The 21,061-nt window shown below is 49.5% G+C and overlaps 1 protein-coding gene and 1 long non-coding RNA gene across 3 annotated transcripts in view; one reads left to right on the forward strand and one right to left on the reverse strand.

Moving 5' to 3' along the window:
• LOC138688217 (uncharacterized) overlaps positions 1 to 21,061 on the reverse strand; it is a 129,913-nt gene that overhangs the window by 54,281 nt on the left and 54,571 nt on the right. The window lies entirely within an intron of this gene.
• SOX9 (SRY-box transcription factor 9) lies at positions 14,339 to 19,796 on the forward strand. Its single transcript, XM_069799370.1, has 3 exons — positions 14,339 to 15,212; positions 16,250 to 16,503; positions 17,069 to 19,796. Exons 1-3 carry the CDS (start codon positions 14,782 to 14,784, stop codon positions 17,851 to 17,853), a joined length of 1,470 nt encoding a protein of 489 aa, XP_069655471.1. The 5' UTR covers positions 14,339 to 14,781; the 3' UTR covers positions 17,854 to 19,796.

The following is a 21,061-nucleotide window of genomic DNA, read 5'->3' on the forward strand; positions in this document are numbered from 1 at the left end:
CGTTGCCACCAAACTGGTTCCTGGGGGTTGCTGGCAGTGACACCCCGGTACACACGGGGAGTTCGAAGTGCAGCAAACAGGCAGGGGCAGATTCTGCACCATGTTCCTGCTCACACACGGCCGCTCTGCAGCAGCTCTTGAACACGGAACACCCTCACTCTGTTTGCTGGATCTTAAAAAAAACCAAGATGAGCCAAGAAGTGTGCTGCATACCCAATCTGAAAGCTGCCACGCAAAAAAAAAAAAAAGCAACCTCAGCCTCTCTTATTTTTACTTCTTTTTCTAAAGGACAGTTATGTAGTTTTCCTCTGTGTGTCCGTGGATCTGTCAGTCTCGTAACTTCAAAAGTTATTTAGATAAACTGACCTTTTGGCCAGTTTCAAGCCTGTTTGGGAAAGGATGGAGCTCCTAAAGGATGAAGCTTTGTGGCAGAACGTGGTCAGGGGGAGGAAGAGAAGCCTATGGATGTGGTGACTGAGAAAGGACTGCCCTGTGGACACACATCACATAGATGCATTGGACATAAGAGAATTTACCCAGAGAAAGCTTTTGTCAACGTGCCAGTAATGGGAAAAGCTTTCACCTGTCTGCCCTGCTAACAGAATAAGAGTTTCTCCCACCTCCACCTCATCTTCGGAACAAGATTTATAGCAATTTATTTCTTGCAATTTATTTTTTAGCAATTTATTTCTAGCCCTCTTGAGCCAGATGTGCAATAGGTGCCCACCAGCACCAGAGCATGGTCTCACGCCGCACCCAGCTCTTTCAAAAAGCCCAGTCGTAACCTCTTACACTTGCCATTTACCACGTTCCTGCAGCCTGTGCCCATGCCACTGCAAAGGCTGGGACTCTCCAGCAGGCAAAGCATGCAAAAATGGCCATAAAGACCGAGAAGGTCACACCGTGCCATTCGCAAGGGTCACCAGCCCCGACGGTGTTCTCCACCGTAGCAAACCCTGCCACTGCAAGCAAACACCTTACTGATCACCCTGCAGTTACCAGCAGATCTCATTAATGCAATTCACCCTCCTGAAGATCATAATTAAATAAAAAAAAAAAAAAAAGAGAGGGAGACAGGTGGCACACCCTTAAATAGAGAGGTTTTCATAATGGTTAAACATTGGCCTGGAGCCAGACCACAGCTCTGAAAGCTCAGGGGCAGGAGGAAGGGACTTAGGATCTGAGCTCCAAATTTCACAACTGGTCCCATGCATGCATAGGGACTAGCCCAAACCCCCACATTCAGGAGGTTGAAGTCAGATCTCGATCTGAATTTGGTGGCTTGGGCCAGTTTCAAGAATCACAAATTACCTCTACTTATTATTATTAATAATAATAAAGTGTTATTTTATGCAGGAGCTTTGAGGTTCATTGTGATATGCAGACAAGCGGTTAGACCAGGGGCAAAATGCGCAGCTGGCAGGAGCAGGTGGGATTTGCATTGTCTCCAGCGGCTCCCAGTGCCGGGGCCGAACTCTGCCTGAACTCCGTGATGGGAACATGCCACGTGCGGGTCTCGGCACCACCTGAGCTCCACGCCAGTCCCCGGCCCGAGGCTGAAGGCATTCACCTCGAATCCCCGCTCCCGGCTGCACAAAAGCAGCAGCTCAGCTTCCTGCACCTTCACCCTGCTCACCACCGGCCGGGCTTGTCCCCTGCGGTGGCCACAAGCCCAGGGCTGGCTCTTGGTCTTCTGCCAGGGAAGGAATTTCACCAGCCAGAAGCAGGGCAAGGTGAGATACCGAACCAGTTTGGCACAACCGACGCTAGCTCAAGTCTGCGTATGGCAATCTTGTTGGGCTTTCAGGGAAAAACTTTGTGAATATGGTTGTCTAGTTCTTCTTCTTGTACTGCCCTGGTTTTGGAGTTTGTTTAGTAAAAGACGAACCAAAATTGCAAAATAAAGATGTCGCTTCAACCTACAAAAGAAGGAGGGAGGGCTGGAGCCTGGCAAGGACCCACTGGAGCATCTTTTTCCAATGTGACTTCCAACAGTTTTCCAAGAGCCCAGCCTGAGCTGCTGACCATCTTCAGACCAAGCCAAACCGAGCCAGCAAAACCCTCTGTGTTCCCTAGAAAAGGACCCAGACAAGCAGCGTTTCTGCTGATGCCAACTGCTCCACCAGCTCCCACCAGCTCAGAACGTGGCCCCGACCCCTCAGCAGACAGTTTTGCTTCTCCTCTGTCTTGCCTTGCGATGCAAAGCCTCCCCCGCGATCGACACGCACAGCCCGTGCTATCAGACTGGCTGCCTTCAGGCTAAGACCACTGGAAGAGCTGATCATGTTCCTCAATCACGTTTGCAAACGAGCACTCATTTCCCGCTGGCCGGGCGAATGCGGGCACTTTGTCCCTTTAAATCCTTGTCTTTGGCCAACGATACCAAACACCGAGCAGCCCCTCGCTACAGACGTTCAACGTCATCAGATTCAAGGAGTGGGTAATTAATATTGAAAGGTGTGATTGCAGCTGAGCAGGCTGGCTAATCAGCTACTGATTTTGCTCTAATGTCCTAGATCATTTAGAAATATAATCTGGAGGTGGTGGGAGGAACAGGGGAGCACTAACTGGAATTACTGTGGAAATGCAGTATTCCTTTCCACGTCTAAACACTGCACAATTACGGCAGCGACTCAGTTACCTCCTTATTCATCAGGCCAAGGCCAGGTTCCCAAACTAAGGAACGTGGATGTATTTTTTCCTCTAGCCCTTCTCTGCACCGGGTCAAATGTGACTGTGCAATACTTCGATCCTTTCCAGGGTACTGCATTAGCAGTTGGATCAGGGAAAAAACTTCAGGGTCAGTTGGGTATCTCTGCCTCCCCTAAATCACAAAACACAAATACCCGTTTCCTACTCCTACACTGCTATAACACAGACCCAGTCTACCTGCACGCACATAGCCAGACCAAAGCTGTTCAACTGGTGCAGCTCTAAGCACAAGAGAAGAAGAACACGGTACCATTTGGAGATTTCTTTATCACAGATTACCAACTCTGTGGATTTTGTAAAACCATTTACAGTGGTGGATTACTGTGACTACGTTCAGAGATCCCATAACAGAACTGTTTCTTTAAAATTCAGTACAAACCAAACCCCATGCTTCATTTATAGAGTATTTTATAAGTGCACTATCTTGTAGATGGGCTATATTAATAGCTGGGGTCCTGTTTTGATGAGTTGGAGTCTGCAAGGAACCATCTAGTTGATTTGGCCTCAGGGAACTATCAGTGGCTTCTCAAAACGCAAACCCCTGAGGTGACCATAGCTGGGACCTCAGCAGAGGAGGTAGCTCTCAAAAATGACTTACTACACAGCTGAAACCGACCACCGCATCCCTCCATCACTCCGGTCTTCCTTATCCCTAATATCTTTCCACTAAACAAGCCACCCCGTGGCACGGCAAGGGCACGGTCACTTAGCACAGCACTGTAAATCTCCTTGGCCAAGCTCTTTGCATGCCAGAAAAACGCGGTGGAAAGCTGATACTGTGCTGAGAATTTCATCCTCTCTTTTCTGCAGAGCCCATCACCAGTCCTGGTGTGCCGGGACGGAAAACACTCCCCAAGCCCATAGCCATAGGGTGTTGTCCCACCTTGTGCAAAGGAGATTAGAAACCAGGATCTTAACACTACAAACAACGATGCATTCCTTCTCCTAGATTTCAGCAGATCATTGCTCTCCCTCCCTTTTTTAATTGATTGAAACAATCCCTCCGCAAAAAATGTTCCTGGTTTTTCAACCCGCGAGGGTTTCCACACCTTCCCCCTCCCGCTCTCGGAGGGGAGGACAGCCCTGGGATGTCAGGACGGGAAGAAAGCCCACGGACCTGGGAATCATCTCCGGCGAGCCTGCATCCCGCGCGACGGCTGTTTGTTTTGGATGCGAAGCCTGGTGCGTTGGGTTAGATGTTAGTTAAACTGACCTTTCCTGTTTTCTGAGTCAACCGGCTTAGATCAGGCAAGTCAGGCACAAGATGTTGAAAATTAATCAGCATCTGGGGCTGACGGGGAACTGCTTGATTGGAGAAATGGCATGTGGTGGGAGCAAACAGCCTCATTTTCTCAGCTGAAGCGAGGACCCCTAATGCTCTGCTAAAAAGCCTTCCTGGGGCCATCAGGAGCCGCTGCAGAAGAAAGCTCTCATAAAGCACCGAGCAGTCACAACCCCACCACGGAGTCAGCTGAAAGCACTCAGCATCCTGCAAGGTCAAACTCCAAGTGCTGATTGCTGTACGAGGCTAATCCTGCTGATTGCCAGGACTTAGCCTTTGCGGGAGGGAAGCACCGATTCCCCCCGGAGAGCTCCTATTGAGGGTGGCAGCACCAGGCGGGCAGTTAATGGCTCAGAGCGCTAGCTTCGTTAGCCCAATCCACCAGATTCCCCTAAAATAGTCCAATAATTTCTGATATTTGCCTTAAGAGCCTTACCCAGGCAGAGAGGTCTCCTCTCACACAGGGACACGCTCCACAGTCACCCAGTTGTACTCCTGGCTTTTTCTTTCACAAATGCTGCCAGACCAGTAAGACAGGATTTGATTTTCTTTGGGGGGTTGGTTTTTTTTTTCTTATCCCAAAATACATCCCTCCTACCCCAGTAATACAGAAAAAATGTGGGCGTTATCTGTGTAGTTTCAGGTAATTTTGGAGACCTCAGATTTGTCACCTTCTCAAGAACTGTCTCAGAGAAACAGCCCTCTTGGAAATGATTTGGTTTGGACACCAAACCTGGACCGTTAGACGCCAAAAGATTTAGGATCTGATTCTGGACCTGAAAATCAGACTTTGACCCAACTTAGGACAAATGATAAGGTGTTGAACAAGCAAATAACTAAATAAAGCCCACGAGGAGTTGTATGGGCAGCAGAAGATGGGAGCCTGCCTCCCTACAGATAGTCCTCAGCATCTGTGGATTCTCTGAGGTCTAGTATAGGGGAAGCTCACGTCGCCATTCTTTTTCTCAGCAGCGTTTTACTACATCTTCACAAATTACAAAAAAAAATTCCCTGATCTCTTCAACATCCTCTTTGTCGAATTTGGCTGAAGTTGGAGCAGGAGTTCAAAAGGAGGACGCAGGGCACTGCTGAGGGAGGAGGAGACACACATATACATACTTGTACTCTGTTCGGTTTGAGTTCAGGCACACAAAAGGGACGCTAAGAAGCCTTGTTAATAGCAGACGGGGAAAAAAAACCACAACCAACTGTTTTATAAAAAGAAAACATTCCCCACTGCCAGGCCCTGGGGCTGGTGGTGCAAGGACGGTCCCGTCGCAGGACTGGCAGAGCAACGCTGTCCCAAGATCTTCCTTTGTTTCTCAACTTGGCTCTTTGAGTTTTCTTTGCCTTTTTTTTTTTTCCCCTTTTCTTTTCTTTTTTTCTGTTGTTTTTTTTTTTTTTTTTGTAAGGTAACAATACCTCCTTTCAGGCACTGCCAAAGTCCTACTCAAGCCCACTCAGATAAGAGCTGGCAGGAAAGGTAACTGCCATCAATATTTTGGTGAATGTTAACTACCTGAGGACAGACTGGGTGGGGGATCACAACAGTCAGTTGCGAGCACCTGGGCTATGTTTAAAAACACCACATTAAAAGTCATCTCCCTCCCCGGATCCCCCTGAATTCCCAGTAAAGTCTCTCCAGTGTAAGTGGCTGTAAAAGACAGCGCTTAGCCAGTCGGGACTAAGTCACCAGTCATGCTCCACGCGAAGGTATGTTTTCATGATGCTTCTTTTGCGGCCGTTTCATTTACTCCACTAAAATATTATTCTTCAGCCAGAGTTTATTTTGGATAAGTGCAGCAAGTAGAATTTGTAGCCCTAGATTCTCAAGTGCAGGTTTCAGAATTAAATGTTAAAAAAAAATAAAAATTAAAATAAAATTGGGGATGTCTTCTTTTGCCGGGATTTCCCAGAAAGCTGCGGGCTATCGCTCCCTCACCCAGACTATGGGAGAGCGGCGGTTTGTCTCTCTTTTCTGAAGGCAGCACCTGTTTTCATCCTCTTCTTCAAAGTCAAAAATCGTTTTGTATGTTATGAGTAGGAACCCAGGATTACGATAAAGAGTGGTTTCAGACTGACAGCAAGTTAAACTGTGAGCCAAGGTATATATACACCATTCGGAGACATATTTATAATAGGTTTTTTCCTAAAACCAGAAAATATAATGATATTCTGTCATGGAGTCCGAGACGTTCTGTGTTATTATTAAGACATAGCAAACATTTCTAGGTAAAAAACTGGGAGCTGGATGGTGTTATTCTCAGAATAAGCTTTTCCCACTTAGCAGCAGGATGATTTTTTTTCTTGTGTTCGTGCAAAAAAAGTATGATTTTTGCCAACCTAAATGGCCAGTGCATATTTCTAATCTGTCACAGATAGGAGAGGCAGGTAGACAGGCAGACACAGAAAAACCAGTACTCCCTGCCCTCCCAATTTCTGTTTTTCTATCATACTCCGCTTTGCTATATTAATTTTAACGCGATGAGCGTTAGGCTATTTTTTCTTTTAACCATGAGCATGCTGTTCCTGTGACAGCCATTCCTTTTTTTTTTTTTGGTACATAAATAAGGCAAATGAAAATAGAAGGAAAATGGAATAAATGATACACCCCTGCAAAGTTTCATTGTTAAATTAAAAAAAAAAAAGTAATTCCGTTTACAGAGTAAACAGTGATTTAGGGAGAAATTAAAACAGCACCTCTGGCTTGGTTGTCCAGCGCCGGAGCGGCTGCTGGGCTGTCCAGCCCGTCAGAGGCTCCGGGTCGGGACAGGTCCGTACGGAGACCTGGACCTCAGTCCAGCCCCAAGGCAGGTATTTCAAATAAGCCTTTAATTTCAGCACCTTTTGAACAAGGCTCACAGTCCTTACCCCGGCCCCTTTGGCCACCCACCCCGGGAAACTCCTTTAATTATCAGTATGGGGCAAAAAAGGGAGGAAATGGGTGAAGCCACCATGAACTTCTCAGGGATGCTGCTCTGCCATGAGCATCCCGCCAGCCCCGAGTCCCCGGGTGCCCAGCAATGCCAGCCAGGCACCACTATCAAAAATGGGCACTTTAAAAATGCCTTGAAATGCTTTTGCCATGGGAAAAGGAGCCTGGGAGCTGCTCGGTGTTGTGTGCCTTGCTTCCCAGCACAGAACACCTTCAGCATCCATGGGGAGTGGGAAAACGACATCCCACACTGAGCAGCATCCTTGGGGGCAGGAAAATGCTCAGCGCTCGCTCCTGGTCACATCCTGCCCCTAACTGATGGGGAGACACGGCCACATCCAACGGCAGAGAGACCAGGGCAAAAAAGTGCCCAAATTTAAGAAAAACAAACCCGGACTGCGGCGGTTTCAGCATCCCCCGCGGTGGGTGCCCGTCGGGACTTACACAAAACCAGACACCGAAAAGCGAGGGAACAGGGTGGCCCTGAGCACACCCTTCGCTTTCCCCATCCAGCAGCCCCGAGGAAGAAATACAACACAAAACGCAAAAAACTTGCTCTCTAAATTCTTAGACACGTCTGAAGATTTATGTTATATGTAAAATAAAATATTTATATAGCGCTCGGGCACATAGCTATGCACTTGGCATAGAAGAGGAACAGCAAGACACAGATATCCATATTTTCAGTATATATGAGCGCATGCATACGTGAGTCTGTCTTTAGATATATATATAAAAAACTAAAACAAATCCCTGTTTATTACTCAGTAGAGAAAACTGCAGGTTTTTTACATAAATAATCCCAGTGTAAATAAACTCCCCACCCTGAGCAAACTAAAAGTGATCCCATAGCAGATTTCTCTATTTTTCAAATAAATCATCATTCCACCCGAACATGGACCTGGCAGCTAGAATTTCCAAATCACTCAGGAGCAGCAGTGGGATGGGAGCTGGAAACAACCCAAACAAACAATTTTACAAGTTCCAGAAGTCGAACTCCCCCCTGCCCATATCCACCATCCCCTTTTTTTTTTTAATTTCTTTTTTTAATTTGAAGAGCGGGAGGGGTGGGCGCTGCCGCGTTCGTTGGCCCATAGGAAATCGGTGACCCAGGGACATCTGCAAGCCATTAGGACACAGACTTCAGGTAGCTCCCAGAAACACGTGCTGTCCACATTACACCCTCCAAGTATATTTCCACAACTTTACTTCTCCAAATAAACAGTCGGGCTCTCCCTGCATTAGCAAGGAGCTGCACAAACAGGTAGAGAGAATGGCAGTTTTATTCCCCTTTCCAATTCTGATGGATTTCTTGTAAGCTGTCGCTGGGCTGTGTAATTTGAACTATTGCTTGGAAAACATAATAGGACCGGTTTAAAATTACGGCCATTTATTTATCTGTATGTGACTATGAAACATCATGTACAATTTGCACAGCATGTTAGCTCGCTTCCACGCTTTACCCGAACTGCCGCTTCTAGGAGTGTGCTGTACGGAACAAATGGATCAAAATAAAACTAAAAAAAATATATATATATAAAAACTAGAATCCACCAGGACTTATAATTGGGTTGAGATTTTTTTTTTTAATTTATAAGCAGGTTTTATACCTTGCAAAGCAATCACACTTCTCTCTAACCTCGCTAAGAGAGCGAGCCTTCGCGATGCCACGCACATCCCTGCACGAGCACAGGGAGGTGAGCGGTGGTGGCTGAAGCCACCGTGAATGCAGGCAGCGATACCGACGGTGCGGCGCTCATCCATTTATAAGAAAAAATGAAAAAAAATAGGTAGAAGCTGATGCTGACCACTTGTTGCCAGCATTCGCTCTAAGGCATTTCTCCTTTTCTAGAGAGCTCAGTATTGTTATGAATGAAAACTATGTCTTTTGTCCTCATTACCGGAGCTTTACTTTTGGCTTTGATCAGTTTACCCTGAGTGATTCGAACCAGATTGATTTATCTTAGCATCCGATGGAGAACCGCTTCCAGCTCTGGCTGACATCCGCTCTGAGGGGACGGCCAGGGGATGCTGTGGCTGGCAAACAAGGCAAAGCCACAGCCAACAGCAGAGCAACAGACACCTCTGATCAGGCCAAAAGTAGTCACACGAGTTAAAGGTGCACCTTAGGGGAAAAAAAAAAAAAATTCTCCTCTTTTTCTCCTAGGAGAAAAATCCGGCACTTTTAGGAGGGTATTTCCATTCCACTTTAACTGAGCCTGATAAATTTTCCATTTACCCAAGTTTGCAGAGCTTCGAGCCAAACTCTGCAAGCAAATAAATAAATAAATAAACAGCCCCAAAACGTATCACTTTAATCTCCAGAAAAGAGCGTTTGTGAAGTACAAGGTTGTACGCAGCGGTTTCCAGCTGTGGGAGAAAGAGCAGAGAAGAACGGCGAGGTTATGTCTATTTACTATGGCGGAGCCTGCGCGGGAGCCAGGGAGTGTTAAAACTCCTCCGGCGCTGCTCAGCTCGGAGATCTGGACTCCAAAATGTGAGTGAGAATAAATCCGTCACTGGATTTTCCTGCGGGGGAGCAGCTCAGCAAACCGGGGAGCTGCTGATCAGCACCGGGATTTCTTATTAGCGAGTTAAAAATCCCTGTCTTTCCCCCATCCTCTTCTCAGACCCTCATATTTTCAGCATTTTCAAAACTTTTTTCCAGGGGGAAAAAGCCTTTCTCTGATCCAAAAGACCACAACGCCTTTACCATCATCTCTGAGACTCAGCCTAACACTGATCACCCCCGGCAGGATCCGGCCCCCGGCAGCTTCGTGTTCCCAGGATTATTTTTTAAGTGGTAAATCTCGACGCTATTTAAAGTGATGCTATTTCACCAGCCACAATGAGTGTGCAGTTATTTAATAGCTAAAACAGACAGACGTGGTCAAATTAACACTGCCACCCAGCTCAGCCCTTGTAAATAATCAGAATCATTTTACTGCAGCGCTGAGGTTATTCTTCTGAAACTTCTGAATTTCTTTCACTTTATTCTACACAGTGAGTCCATCAAGACAGTGTTTTTAGGCAGGAATTAAAACGCCGTAAAAGCAAATATCCTTCAGGCACTTGCCTTGGAGTCTTCAGGCTCCCTGTTACCTTACATGCTGAAAAAGGGGGGAAAAAATGCTCGTCCTTCAGCTTTCTCGCCCATTCCCAGGTCAGCATTTGCCAAGCTTAAATCAACACACTGCGTTGTCTCCAGCTCAAGCCATAGCAGCTTTCGAGGGTGGTATATTATCATGACAGGCCAGAGAAATAGATTTTTTTAAAATTAATACAATGACGTAAATATACAACATCAAGGAATTCTCAGCTACATTTACAAAATGAATGACAGTTCTGCCCCCAGTATATCACCAATCAGCTACTGCTCTTTCTCTCTTTTTTTTTTTTTAACTGTACAATGACCTTCCGATAAGGACATGTCAGAACATGCCTGAGAAACGCTGGGGCTTTTGAAAAATAAATAGATATAGTACAAAAGGGGACAGGACCGCAGCTCTGCGCAAGGCAGAGGCTGCAAACCCTGCCCCGGAGGCCGTGGCAGACACGTCCAACAGCCCTGGCGCGAGGTCATCTCCGCATCGGGCGGAATCTGTCGCGACATCGAGGGTCAGGATCATCGAGGGTCGGCTGGTCCCACGGCTTTTGGGCAGGTCACCCTATAAACCAAAGCGCGAGCCCCATTCCTGCATCGGTAACGCTTTTGAGATGGGAAAGAAATACGTGTCGCTTAATGCAGTAACGCCCAAACGGGAAAGATGTTAAGATACCTTGCCCTGGAGACCCGACCGCGCCTGGAAAAAGGTGATGGAGAAAAATTAACTAAAACGCTAACATCTTGCACTGCGCGTGAAAACGTTTGGCGGCGACCAAGGGGACGGCTTGACCCTTCCCGGCTCGCAGCCCTCCTTCGTTAGAGAGGAAAAACCCAGAGCGCACAGAAGCTGTTCGGCTTATTTTGTGCTTGGTGGGATGCAGCACAACTCTCGTTTTTAATAAAATATCATTGTTTAGGAGGGAGCGATTTTTATAGGAGGGAGCGATAATTACACTGCAATTAACTGCGCTGCACCACCCCCGGGACTTGCCAAAAACGCCGGAGCAGGCTCACTTCAAAGGCACGATCGTATCTGACGTTCGTGTTTTGTGCCATCGATCAACGATCGATACGGGTTTGCTGTCAAAATTAAGAGATCTGGTGCGGGAACACCTGTGTTTTCCGAGAATTCCGCTAGAACCCAAATCCCGCAGTTTTGCCCCCATGTCGCACCGTGGCAAGGGCGAGCAGGGAGAGCGTTTCTCTGGACGGGGAGACAGCGCCAGCTTCAACTTGGGTTTCTCACCGACCCGGTGGGGGGGGAACCGCTTTGTGCCAGGGCACGGAGACGCCGCCGGCCCGGCGTGAGGTCAGAGGGGACGGGGTGACATCACAGCGCCCGTCAAACCGCCAGCCCTTGGCCGGGGGGGTCGGCCCGCCTGCAGCGGGGAGGAGAGGCACGCAGGCTTTAGGAAGGAGCAAACTTCATCAGGTGCAAAAGGGGGAGACGGATCACCCCCCCCCCCCAGCTCCCACAAAACATCGGTAAAACATAACTTATTTTGGCACGAGGGATCTGCCGCGCATCGGTATTGTATTTGTAAGGTTGGAGGGAAAACCCTCCCCAAACACCCCACACGGGTGCTATTCCCTTCGCTACCGAAACTCCTTCGCTCTCTGCTCAGAGGCTTGGAAAGCTTGTTTCCTAAAAACCGGTGATTTGATTTAGCACAAGGCAGAAAGAAAACATCAAACGAGGGCTATCCGCGCGCTTCTTGCTAAAAATCTTTCCTGATATCTGAGCTTGCCACTTACGATAAAACAACGTTAATTCTTTAAAAAGAAAAGAAAACTTCCATCCTGACATAAAAGCAGCAACAGCTTGTCGCTTTAAAGGAAACTTCTAACCTTGCAAAAATGACTGTGATTAATCAACTTGTCCATATCGTCTAAATAGTCCATGGAACAGAAATTAAAAATAATAATTCAGAAATTATAAAATTACATGTGATAACATAACTGGAAAGCTCTTTTCCATTTCTCTTTTGTTTATTGTTCAAACTTGTCAAACCACTTTCTTTTGTTAAAACAGATTCTTTTGTAATGAAAAGGCAGAGTCCCTTTCAGCAGATGGACTTTCAGAATGAAAAATGTTCTAATTATTACACTTTTCATTAAATCAATTATCCTCCCAAATTGTTTTTGTGTTTATCTCTGCCAATCAGCAGTAAAGCCATGGAACAATCTGTTGTCACCATATTTTTCTCCTCCAGGTACATTTGTTCAGATTTTTGCTACAGCAGCTCCAGCTGAGATAAGAACAATCTACTGCCTGAGTTTTCTTTGATGTTCCTATAGCAAATACATATATTAAAAGAGATTTGTTGAGCTGAATTCCACTCATGCACTAGCCTAGAGCTGAAATTGCCAAGGGAAAATATTTCAAAATTATCTCCTTTAACGTTTACTGTGTTTACCTTTTCCCCTGCAAATAACAATACAAAATTCAGCATATCTTCTCCCGGACTACTGCGCGTTTAGCAAAGTAAGGATGCATAACGCTGTGAAAACCGTCTTTGCTGTCGCAGGCGTAAGAAACCCCAAATGCTCAGGAAGAAAAACCACCCTCTGCTCACAGTCCCCCTGCTCTTTCAGACAAAGGCTCTGGAAACAGGACAGACACTTACCTTTAAACTCACCCAAAGAAAACTACTTTCCAAAAGTTTGCAAGCCAAAAAAAAAAAAAAAAAATCTCAGGGAAAGATAGCAAAAGACAAGCAGGGTCTACCAGGGAGATTGCTTTCAAATGCATTTATTCAGAGCTCCTTCCCCCGCTGCCTTTTTCTTTTTTTTTTTTTTTTGACTTTTTTTTATGTGCCATTTCCAATACCTTTAAAACGCACTTATTAACGGAACGGTAATAATTGCGATAAAGGTTCCACACCAGGCTGCGGCTACCGAGCCGGCCACTGCCCCGAGGACTGTCCAACAGGACAAAGGCTGCAAATCAAAGCAGCAAATTGAAGCGGCTTCGATAAAGCACCAACTTTAACGCTCGAGTTGAAATGAAAAATTATGTACTGCGCATTTTGTAAAGGGAGAACGGGTTGAAGGTCTCTCCCCCCCGAAACACGCTCGTGGAGCCGAGCGCGCAGGGAGGGACGCGGGGGCCGGAGGGCAGCTTGCCTTGTAATCTGGGCTGAAATTCAGTTCTCACCGAACCCCCCCCCTCTCCTTTAAACCTTAAAAGACGAGATCTGCTTTATTGTCTGCCTAGGTAATGACTTCTCTCCTGCCAGCATCCCTGAGGTTTAATTCTTACGCGCATGGAAAAGCAGTTTGCTAATAAAACACGATTCGCTATAAAGAGAAATAGTTGCATTTATCTAGAGATAACCCTGGAAAGCTCCCAGCGCCCGTTTGTTTGCTTTTTGTTTTGATGACAATAGTGGGTCAACTCGGCAAAACTTTTTTTTTTGGGGGGGGGGGGGGGGCGCAACCCCCTTTCCCCTTCCAGAGCTCCAGCACGGGTGACACCAAGCCGCAGAGCGGAGCCTGGTCCGCCACCCCCCCCGCGGGACAGCGTGGGGGCCACCGGGCTTAATGAAATAAAAAAAAAAAAAAAAAAAATTAAATTTAAAAAAAAAAAAAAGGGGGGTATGATATCGCGGGATGCGAGGGGCGCGGGGAGACACCCCCCCCCCCCCCAAAAAAAGAAAAAAATAATAAAGTGGGGTTGGGGTATTTTAGGTTTCACGCCCCCCCCCCCGCGGAGGGGCGCGGACATCCCCCCCCCGCCCGGGCGCGCAGCGCTCCCCGCCCCCGCCGCGCCGTTCCTGGGCTTTTGGCGCCCCCTCTGGACGGCTGCGCGCACCGCCCCCCCAACCCAAAACCCAAACCCACCCACCCCCTCCGCGCCCGCGGAGAGCTCGCCCCCCCCCCCCCCCAATGCTCGTTCCGGGAATCCCCCCCGCCCAAAAAAAAAAAAAAAAAAAAATAAAATAAATAAAATAAAATGGGGCGGCTGGGGTCCGCCGCCGCTCCGCACCCGCGCAAAAGGCGTTCGCTGCTCCGCGGCCGCTTGCCCCCCCCCCCCAAAAAAAAAAAAAAAACCGAAAAAAAAATCTTAACTTTTCCTCCTCCCCTGCGCGGCGCTGAGCGCCTCTACGCGCCCCGCCAAGACCCCGCCCCTCCGCCCGGGCTTTAACCAATAGCGTTCGCGCCAGCCCCCGGGGGCCGGCCTCCCATTGGCGGAAAGCTCCCGAACCGAAATCGCCGCGGAGAGTATTTATTCCCGCGCCGCGGCGCGGGCCGCAGAGCCGCGCTGGAGACCGGCGGGGCGCGCCCGGCTTCGCGCTGCCCACCCGACGGCCACCCACCCACTCCCCCCCACGGTCCCGCTCTGCCCGACCGACCCCGGCCTCCCGCCACCGCCGCTCCGGGGTTTTTGGGGGTTTTTGGGTTTTTTCCCCCCCCCCCGACCCTCCTCCTGCCGTCCTTTCTCTCCTGCAACTTGCAAAAGTTTCTTCCCCCCCTGCCTTGTGGCTTTGGGTCGTTGATATTTTTTCTTTTGGTGGTGTTTTTTTGACTTAAGAGGGGTAGGGAGAAATAACAATAATAAAAAACAAACTTTTGCAAACTTTTTCCAGCTCTCCCCCTCTTCTTCCCCAGCCCGGCTTCAAGCTGGTGGAGACTTCGCCTCTCCTAGTTTTACTTTTTTTAACCCTTCCCTGCCCCTTAGCCACCTGATTTTTTTTTTACTTTTCATTTTTTCACCCCCCGTTCCCCCCTCTGCCACTTTCTCGCATGAATCTCCTAGACCCCTTCATGAAAATGACAGAAGAACAGGACAAATGTATCTCCGACGCCCCCAGCCCCACCATGTCGGATGACTCCGCCGGGTCTCCCTGCCCCTCTGGATCCGGCTCGGACACGGAGAACACCAGACCCCAAGAAAACACCTTCCCCAAGGGTGACCCGGACCTGAAGAAGGAGAGCGACGAGGACAAGTTCCCGGTGTGCATCCGAGAGGCGGTGAGCCAAGTGCTCAAGGGTTACGACTGGACCCTGGTCCCTATGCCGGTCCGGGTGAACGGATCCAGCAAAAACAAGCCCCACGTGAAGAGACCCATGAACGCCTTCATGGTGTGGGCACAGGCGGCCCGAAGGAAGCTGGCCGACCAGTACCCGCATCTGCACAACGCCGAGCTCAGCAAAACCCTGGGCAAGCTCTGGAGGTGAGCGGGGAGGCCGAGTCGGGTCAGCAAAAGGGGGGAAACTGGGGATGCTGGGGAGGGAGGCTGGAGCCTGCAAAGTTTGCTCTAACCTCTACCAGCAGTCAGAGGAGGGAGAGGATGGATGGTTTAAAGCCCAGAAAAGTCGCCGGAAACTTTTGCATGTGCCGGCAAACTTGGTTGGCGTAGGAGAAGCCAAGAATAGTAAGGGGAAAGCAGGAAAAGTAGTTCCCTCTGGCTGCCTTCTGGGCTTGCAAGTGGTTTCTTTCCCTTGAGCAATGTCCCGGGTGGAAGCTGACCCCACGGGGCAGGAGGGGGGCTAACAGAGCCCCCACGGCCGGGCGAGCGGGGCCTGCCTTGGCGTTTGTTTGTTTGTACTCTTGTCCAGAGGAAATGATGGTTTTCTGGATTGCATCAGCTTGGCCCCGGGAGGAGAAGCGATGCGGGGCAAGGAAGGGGGGGGTGGTTTGGGGGGCAGAAGCCGGGCGCAGGGCGAGCGCCCGCGATGCTGTGCCAAGCCCCGGGTGGGTGGGTGGGTGCGATGAGTGGCGCATGGCTGGGTGCCCTCCGACTTCCAAAATAAGGCAGGGAGGGGAGAAAAACAGAAGGAAAGTGAGTCACCTGGCCGCCTCTTACTCTGTGACTGCAGAAGGGGCGGAGGGCGGGGGAGGGGGGGGGGAAATCCTAAATTTGCAGCTGCTCTTGAGGCAGGGAGGAGAAAGGAGTGAGCAAACCTGGCCCTGGCAGGCAGCGATGGGGTCGTCACCTAAAGCACCCCAGGGACGGGACGGGGAGGGCGAGGGCCAGACCCTGCTGTGACTCTTGCACCTCTTGTTCAGCCACCAAAACAATCCGGGGGGAGCAAGAAGCGGGGGTGACAGCCAGTGTGTGCCCCAGCCAGGGCGTTCGGTGTCGTGGGGGGCTTTGCACTGTCATTCGGGGGGGATCCCTGGGAGAGATTTAGGCTGGGGGGAGTCCCTCATGCCCCCCCCTCGTGAGCTGCAGCTGACCCTTCGCCCGCCATGTCCCCCCCCCTCCAGGCTGCTGAACGAGAGCGAGAAGCGTCCCTTCGTGGAAGAGGCCGAGCGGCTGCGGGTGCAGCACAAGAAGGACCATCCCGACTACAAGTACCAGCCGCGGCGGCGAAAGTCGGTGAAGAACGGGCAGTCGGAGCAGGAGGAAGGCTCCGAGCAAACCCACATCTCCCCCAACGCCATCTTCAAGGCGCTGCAGGCAGACTCCCCGCAGTCGTCCTCCAGCATCAGCGAGGTGCACTCCCCCGGGGAGCACTCGGGTGGGTACCAGAAAGTTTTTTGGCAGGGTGTTTGGGGGGTGGGTGGTAAGTCACGGCTACCTACAAAAAGTTGTGTTCCAAACCAGGCTGAAATTGGGATTGGGTAAGTGGCGGGGGGGGGGAGGAGGGAGACCCAGAAATGTAGTGAGAAGGGGACGACAGGGGCAGAGCTGCCCACGAGCCTTGCCCGTAGCAACTCTCACCCCGGTGTGCCAGCCCCTGCGGCCGCTTCCAACCCCTCTGCCAGCAGAAACATGAACCCATCCTTTTTGGAGAAAAAAAATAAATAAATAAATAAATAAACCAAAAGATGGCCCCGCTCTGGCGGCTCACATCTGAAGGCTCGGCAACTTTACCCGGCGCAACAGATCGGCGCTGATAGGGCTCGCGTCTGCGTTCCTCGCACCTGGAGATGTTTGCGTTCCCCGCCGCAACCGCTGGCAGAAGCGACGCGCTGTTATCCGCCCGGCCGCGGGTTAACTATTAACGGCGTTATCGGGGACCCGCGGGGGTGACACCCCTCCTTGACGCCCGTGGCCTTTTTTTTTTTCTCTTCCTCCCGCAGGGCAATCGCAGGGCCCCCCCACGCCCCCCACCACCCCCAAGACGGACGCGCAGCCCGGCAAGCAGGACCTGAAGCGGGAGGGTCGCCCTCTGCAAGAAGGCGGCCGGCAGCCGCCCCACATCGATTTCCGAGACGTGGACATCGGCGAGCTCAGCAGCGACGTCATCTCCAACATCGAGACCTTCGACGTCAACGAGTTCGATCAGTACCTTCCCCCGAACGGTCACCCGGGGGTCCCGGTTACCCACGGGCAAACCGGTCAGGTCACCTACACCGGCAGCTACGGCATCAGCAGCACGGCGGGTTCGCAAACCGGGGCCGGCCACGTCTGGATGTCCAAGCAGCAGCCGCAGCCGCCGCCGCAGCCGCCGCCGCAGCCGCCGCCGCAGCACGGGTTGCCGGCGCTGAGCGGGGAGCAGGGTCAGGCGCAGCAGAGGACGCACATCAAGACGGAGCAGCTCAGCCCCAGCCACTACAGCGAGCAGCAGCAGCACTCCCCGCAGCAGCTCAACTACAGCTCCTTCAACCTCCAGCACTACGGCTCCTCCTACCCCACCATCACCCGCTCCCAGTACGACTACACCGACCACCAGAACTCCAGCTCCTACTACAGCCACGCCGCCGGCCAGAGCAGCAGCCTCTACTCCACCTTCACCTACATGAACCCCACGCAGCGCCCCATGTACACCCCCATCGCAGACACTTCGGGGGTCCCCTCCATCCCCCAGACCCACAGCCCGCAGCACTGGGAACAGCCCGTCTACACACAGCTCACCAGACCCTAAAGCCATTTTTTTGTTTTTCCCAAGAAAAAAAAAAAAGAAAAAAACTAAAAAAAAAATATTCAAAAAAGCACGAAAGAAGCAACAAGAAGAACGGAGAACTTCCTCAGACTTTCTCCTTCTTCGAAATGAAAATAATAATTAAAAAAAAAAAAGACGCTAAAGTTAAAGCTGGCGGGGAGGAGAGAGCGCCTCGAGCCTTCTGCACTACAGCATCCTCCAGGAAGTGGCCAGACCGCTCCGAGAACCGGCAAAACTCGGGACAGACTTTCCAAGGACTGGACTTTAACTCAGCTTCCAGGGCGCGGCATGGAGATGAGATTTCTAACCAACCAGCTCAGCTGTCTGTTCTCTGGACTTTTGTAATGATTTTTTTTTTTTTAGCAGTAATTAAAAAAAAAAAAGAAAAAGAAAAAAAAGGGGGGGAAAAAAAAAAGAGAAAACTCAGAGTCCTCTGTGAGGAATATTCTCTATTTTAAATATTTTTTAGTATGTACTGTGTATGATTCGTTACCAATTTGAGGGGATTTATACATATTTTTTAGAGATTTTTTTAAATGCTCTTATTTTTCCAACAGCTAAAAAAACAACACTTAGTGGAGCAGTCCTAGGTTTTCTTGCAGTCAGAGGTATTTTTGTATAGATAAGTGTCTTTCTCTCTAAAAATAAAAATAAAAAAGCAAAACGGCGTGCTTTTAACTCAGAACAAAGCTCTGTTAAGTGGCCAGCGTCAGGCTGAGCAATGGTCAGCTCTGCGGCGCGGGAGATGCGAGCTGAGATTGCGTGGGGACGAGCATGGGAGAGGCTTTATTTTTCTAACTAATAGCAAAACCAGCCAGGAGGAGATTTTTAACTTTATTTTTTAATAACCTTGAGCCTTAAGAAAGAAAAACAAAAAAGATTTAAAAAAAACAAAAAACAAACCAAAACAGCAAAAAGTGCTGTTGAGAAGCCTTAAAAGCAGCCCTGTGATAATCACTTGTCCCCAGCTCTGCCCATCCCTGGGGCTGGGGGGGCAGAGCTCGACCCCCTCCACCACCTCCAGTCCACCCTAGGCCTGATGCAAAACCCATCCAGGGGCTCCTCTCTGCTTACGGGACATCACAGATACTTTAAATTATTTATTTTGTGAGAAGAGCAGTTTTTAATCACAATTTTTTTTTTTTTTTTTTTTAAATCTCCCTCCTATTTTTAAGTCCTTTCAAAAGCGATTGTATTTGTCGGAGCATTATTTGGAAGGTAACCGTGCCTGTTAAATTATGGTCTAAACTGTAACCAGTCCTTTATTTATCTCTTTAATTCTTTTTTATTATTATTATTATTATTCTTTTTGGAATCTGTGTCCTGGGTTTGTACAAACTTGTGCTCTTCCTTTTTTCTTTTGTCTTAAGGATAAACTGGAAAAAAAAAATTTTGTACAAACTAAAGATTGCAAATGTAGCGTATCACTGAATCATTTGCCTTGTTTTCTGCCTCAGCTCTCTGGGACACACGAGCTCGTGCGAGGACGAGACCCAACGCCCCGGCCGTGCCGCAGGGGCGGCACCGTTTTAGCCTTCCACCCCCAAAACTGGCTTGAGGTGGGGACACTGACTTTGGTGAAGCTGTGGCTGAACAGTTAAGGATTGCTTTTTAAAAAAGACAGCAAACTTTTTTTATTTAAAAAAATGATATATTTGTTAACTTTTTTTTTTTTAGGGATTCAGTAGAAGAAAAAAAATCTTAAAGCACTCTTATAATATGGCATCTTTCTATTTCTGTATAAAAGCAGATCTTTTTAAAGTATTTCTGTAACTTAAAAGACCTGTCATTTAAATCATATTTTGGCTTTAGGTAAGTTTGTTTTGTTTTGTTTGCAAGATCCTTCTCTTTATGAAACTTACCTTTTTTTTTTTTGTATATTATTGTTTGCAATAAATATACATTGTATTAAAAGTTAAACACCCCACCAGTGTCTGATTTATTAAGCAACGCCAGGGCCACGCTGAAGCCCCAGGATGGTTTTGGCTTCACTGATGGGGCGTGGGGTGTCCCCCCTCCTTTATCAGGGCAGGTCCGGAGCCCAGCCGTCAGAGCGAGGGAAGCCCTGGCAGATGCTGGGGAAGCAATGGGATTCGGAGACGGGCAAAACCGGACTCGGCCAGGGCGACAATTCGGGGTGTGAACTCCAAAGGTGACAACCGAGCTCCAGCTGTCCCCAAACCGCGGCCGGGGGGGTTTCTGCTCCGGTTTGGGAGGATGCTGAGCACTAGCCGGGGGGGGAGAGGAGCTGCCATGGGGGTTTGGGCTTTCAGGTCATTCTTACAAAACTGCTGAAATTCTCCCCCAAAAAAGCTGGAAATCCCCTGAACAGCCAAGCGGGACACGTTATCATCCTCAAAGATCAATGTCACTGCTCGTCCCTGAGCCCTGCTCTCCCGCAGGCACCCCAACTTGGCCAGGCATTGCTTTTCCGATCAACCCCATCCCAAATAAATCCCGGCTCCAAATTCAGGGGTCTGTAACCCCGCTGGTACGCAGAAGCAGCTCTCGGCGCTCCGGGCAATCCAGCCCACAGCTTTACCACCTCAACCTGCAGCATCGCTTGCCCTACCCCTGCCCTGGGGCACAGCTGTGCTGAGTTTCGCCAGTCCTCTGCCCCGCTGGTTCCCAACACTGAGAAGCACGCACCCGCTGCCGGCATCATTGCAAAGGTCACTGGTGACGGCACGAGGGTCCCCTCCCCTCCATGGGCACAGTTATCCACATAGGAAAACTTCTGCAAAAAGGTCATAACTTGACCCGGGCTCTTCACAGAAGCAGCATTTAGCACGGGGCAGCCCCGCGCCGCGAGCCGAGCACATTGCAGGACACCTCGGGGTTAATAAACCCTACCAGACCAATGATCAAATGTTACTTTGCCAACAGTTTCTTCTCTCCAGCCTCTTTCCCTGGCCGAAAAGCCCACCCCCGACCCCAGCAGCGAGACCCGCTCCCCGGAGCAGCCGGGCTTATCGCGGGCACCTCGGGGCAGGGACGCTGCTCGGTACAGAGCACAAAGAGCTCAGGACTGCAATGCAAAGCCTCCGCACAGTTGTAAAATATTTACTCTTGCTACAAGTAACACTTAAGCCAATTAACTGAAAGGGATTCATTTACTTTGTGCATTAGTTAGGGTCAGTGTCACTATTTACCTGTGCAATCAGCCACCGCGGCTGGTGGGAACACTTTG

The sequence above is a fragment of the Haliaeetus albicilla genome, chromosome 12 (genome assembly GCF_947461875.1).
Source record: "Haliaeetus albicilla chromosome 12, bHalAlb1.1, whole genome shotgun sequence".
NCBI classification, from domain to species: domain Eukaryota; kingdom Metazoa; phylum Chordata; class Aves; order Accipitriformes; family Accipitridae; genus Haliaeetus; species Haliaeetus albicilla.

Bases quoted from the DNA above. Each gene is read 5' to 3' on its own strand.
- SOX9 (XM_069799370.1), top strand. From the start codon at position 14,782: ATGAATCTCCTAGACCCCTTCATGAAAATGACAGAAGAACAGGACAAA. The intron at 15,213-16,249 runs GTGAGCGGGGAG...CCCCCCCTCCAG, and splicing joins ACCCTGGGCAAGCTCTGGAG to GCTGCTGAACGAGAGCGAGA. The intron at 16,504-17,068 runs GTGGGTACCAGA...TTCCTCCCGCAG, and splicing joins CTCCCCCGGGGAGCACTCGG to GGCAATCGCAGGGCCCCCCC.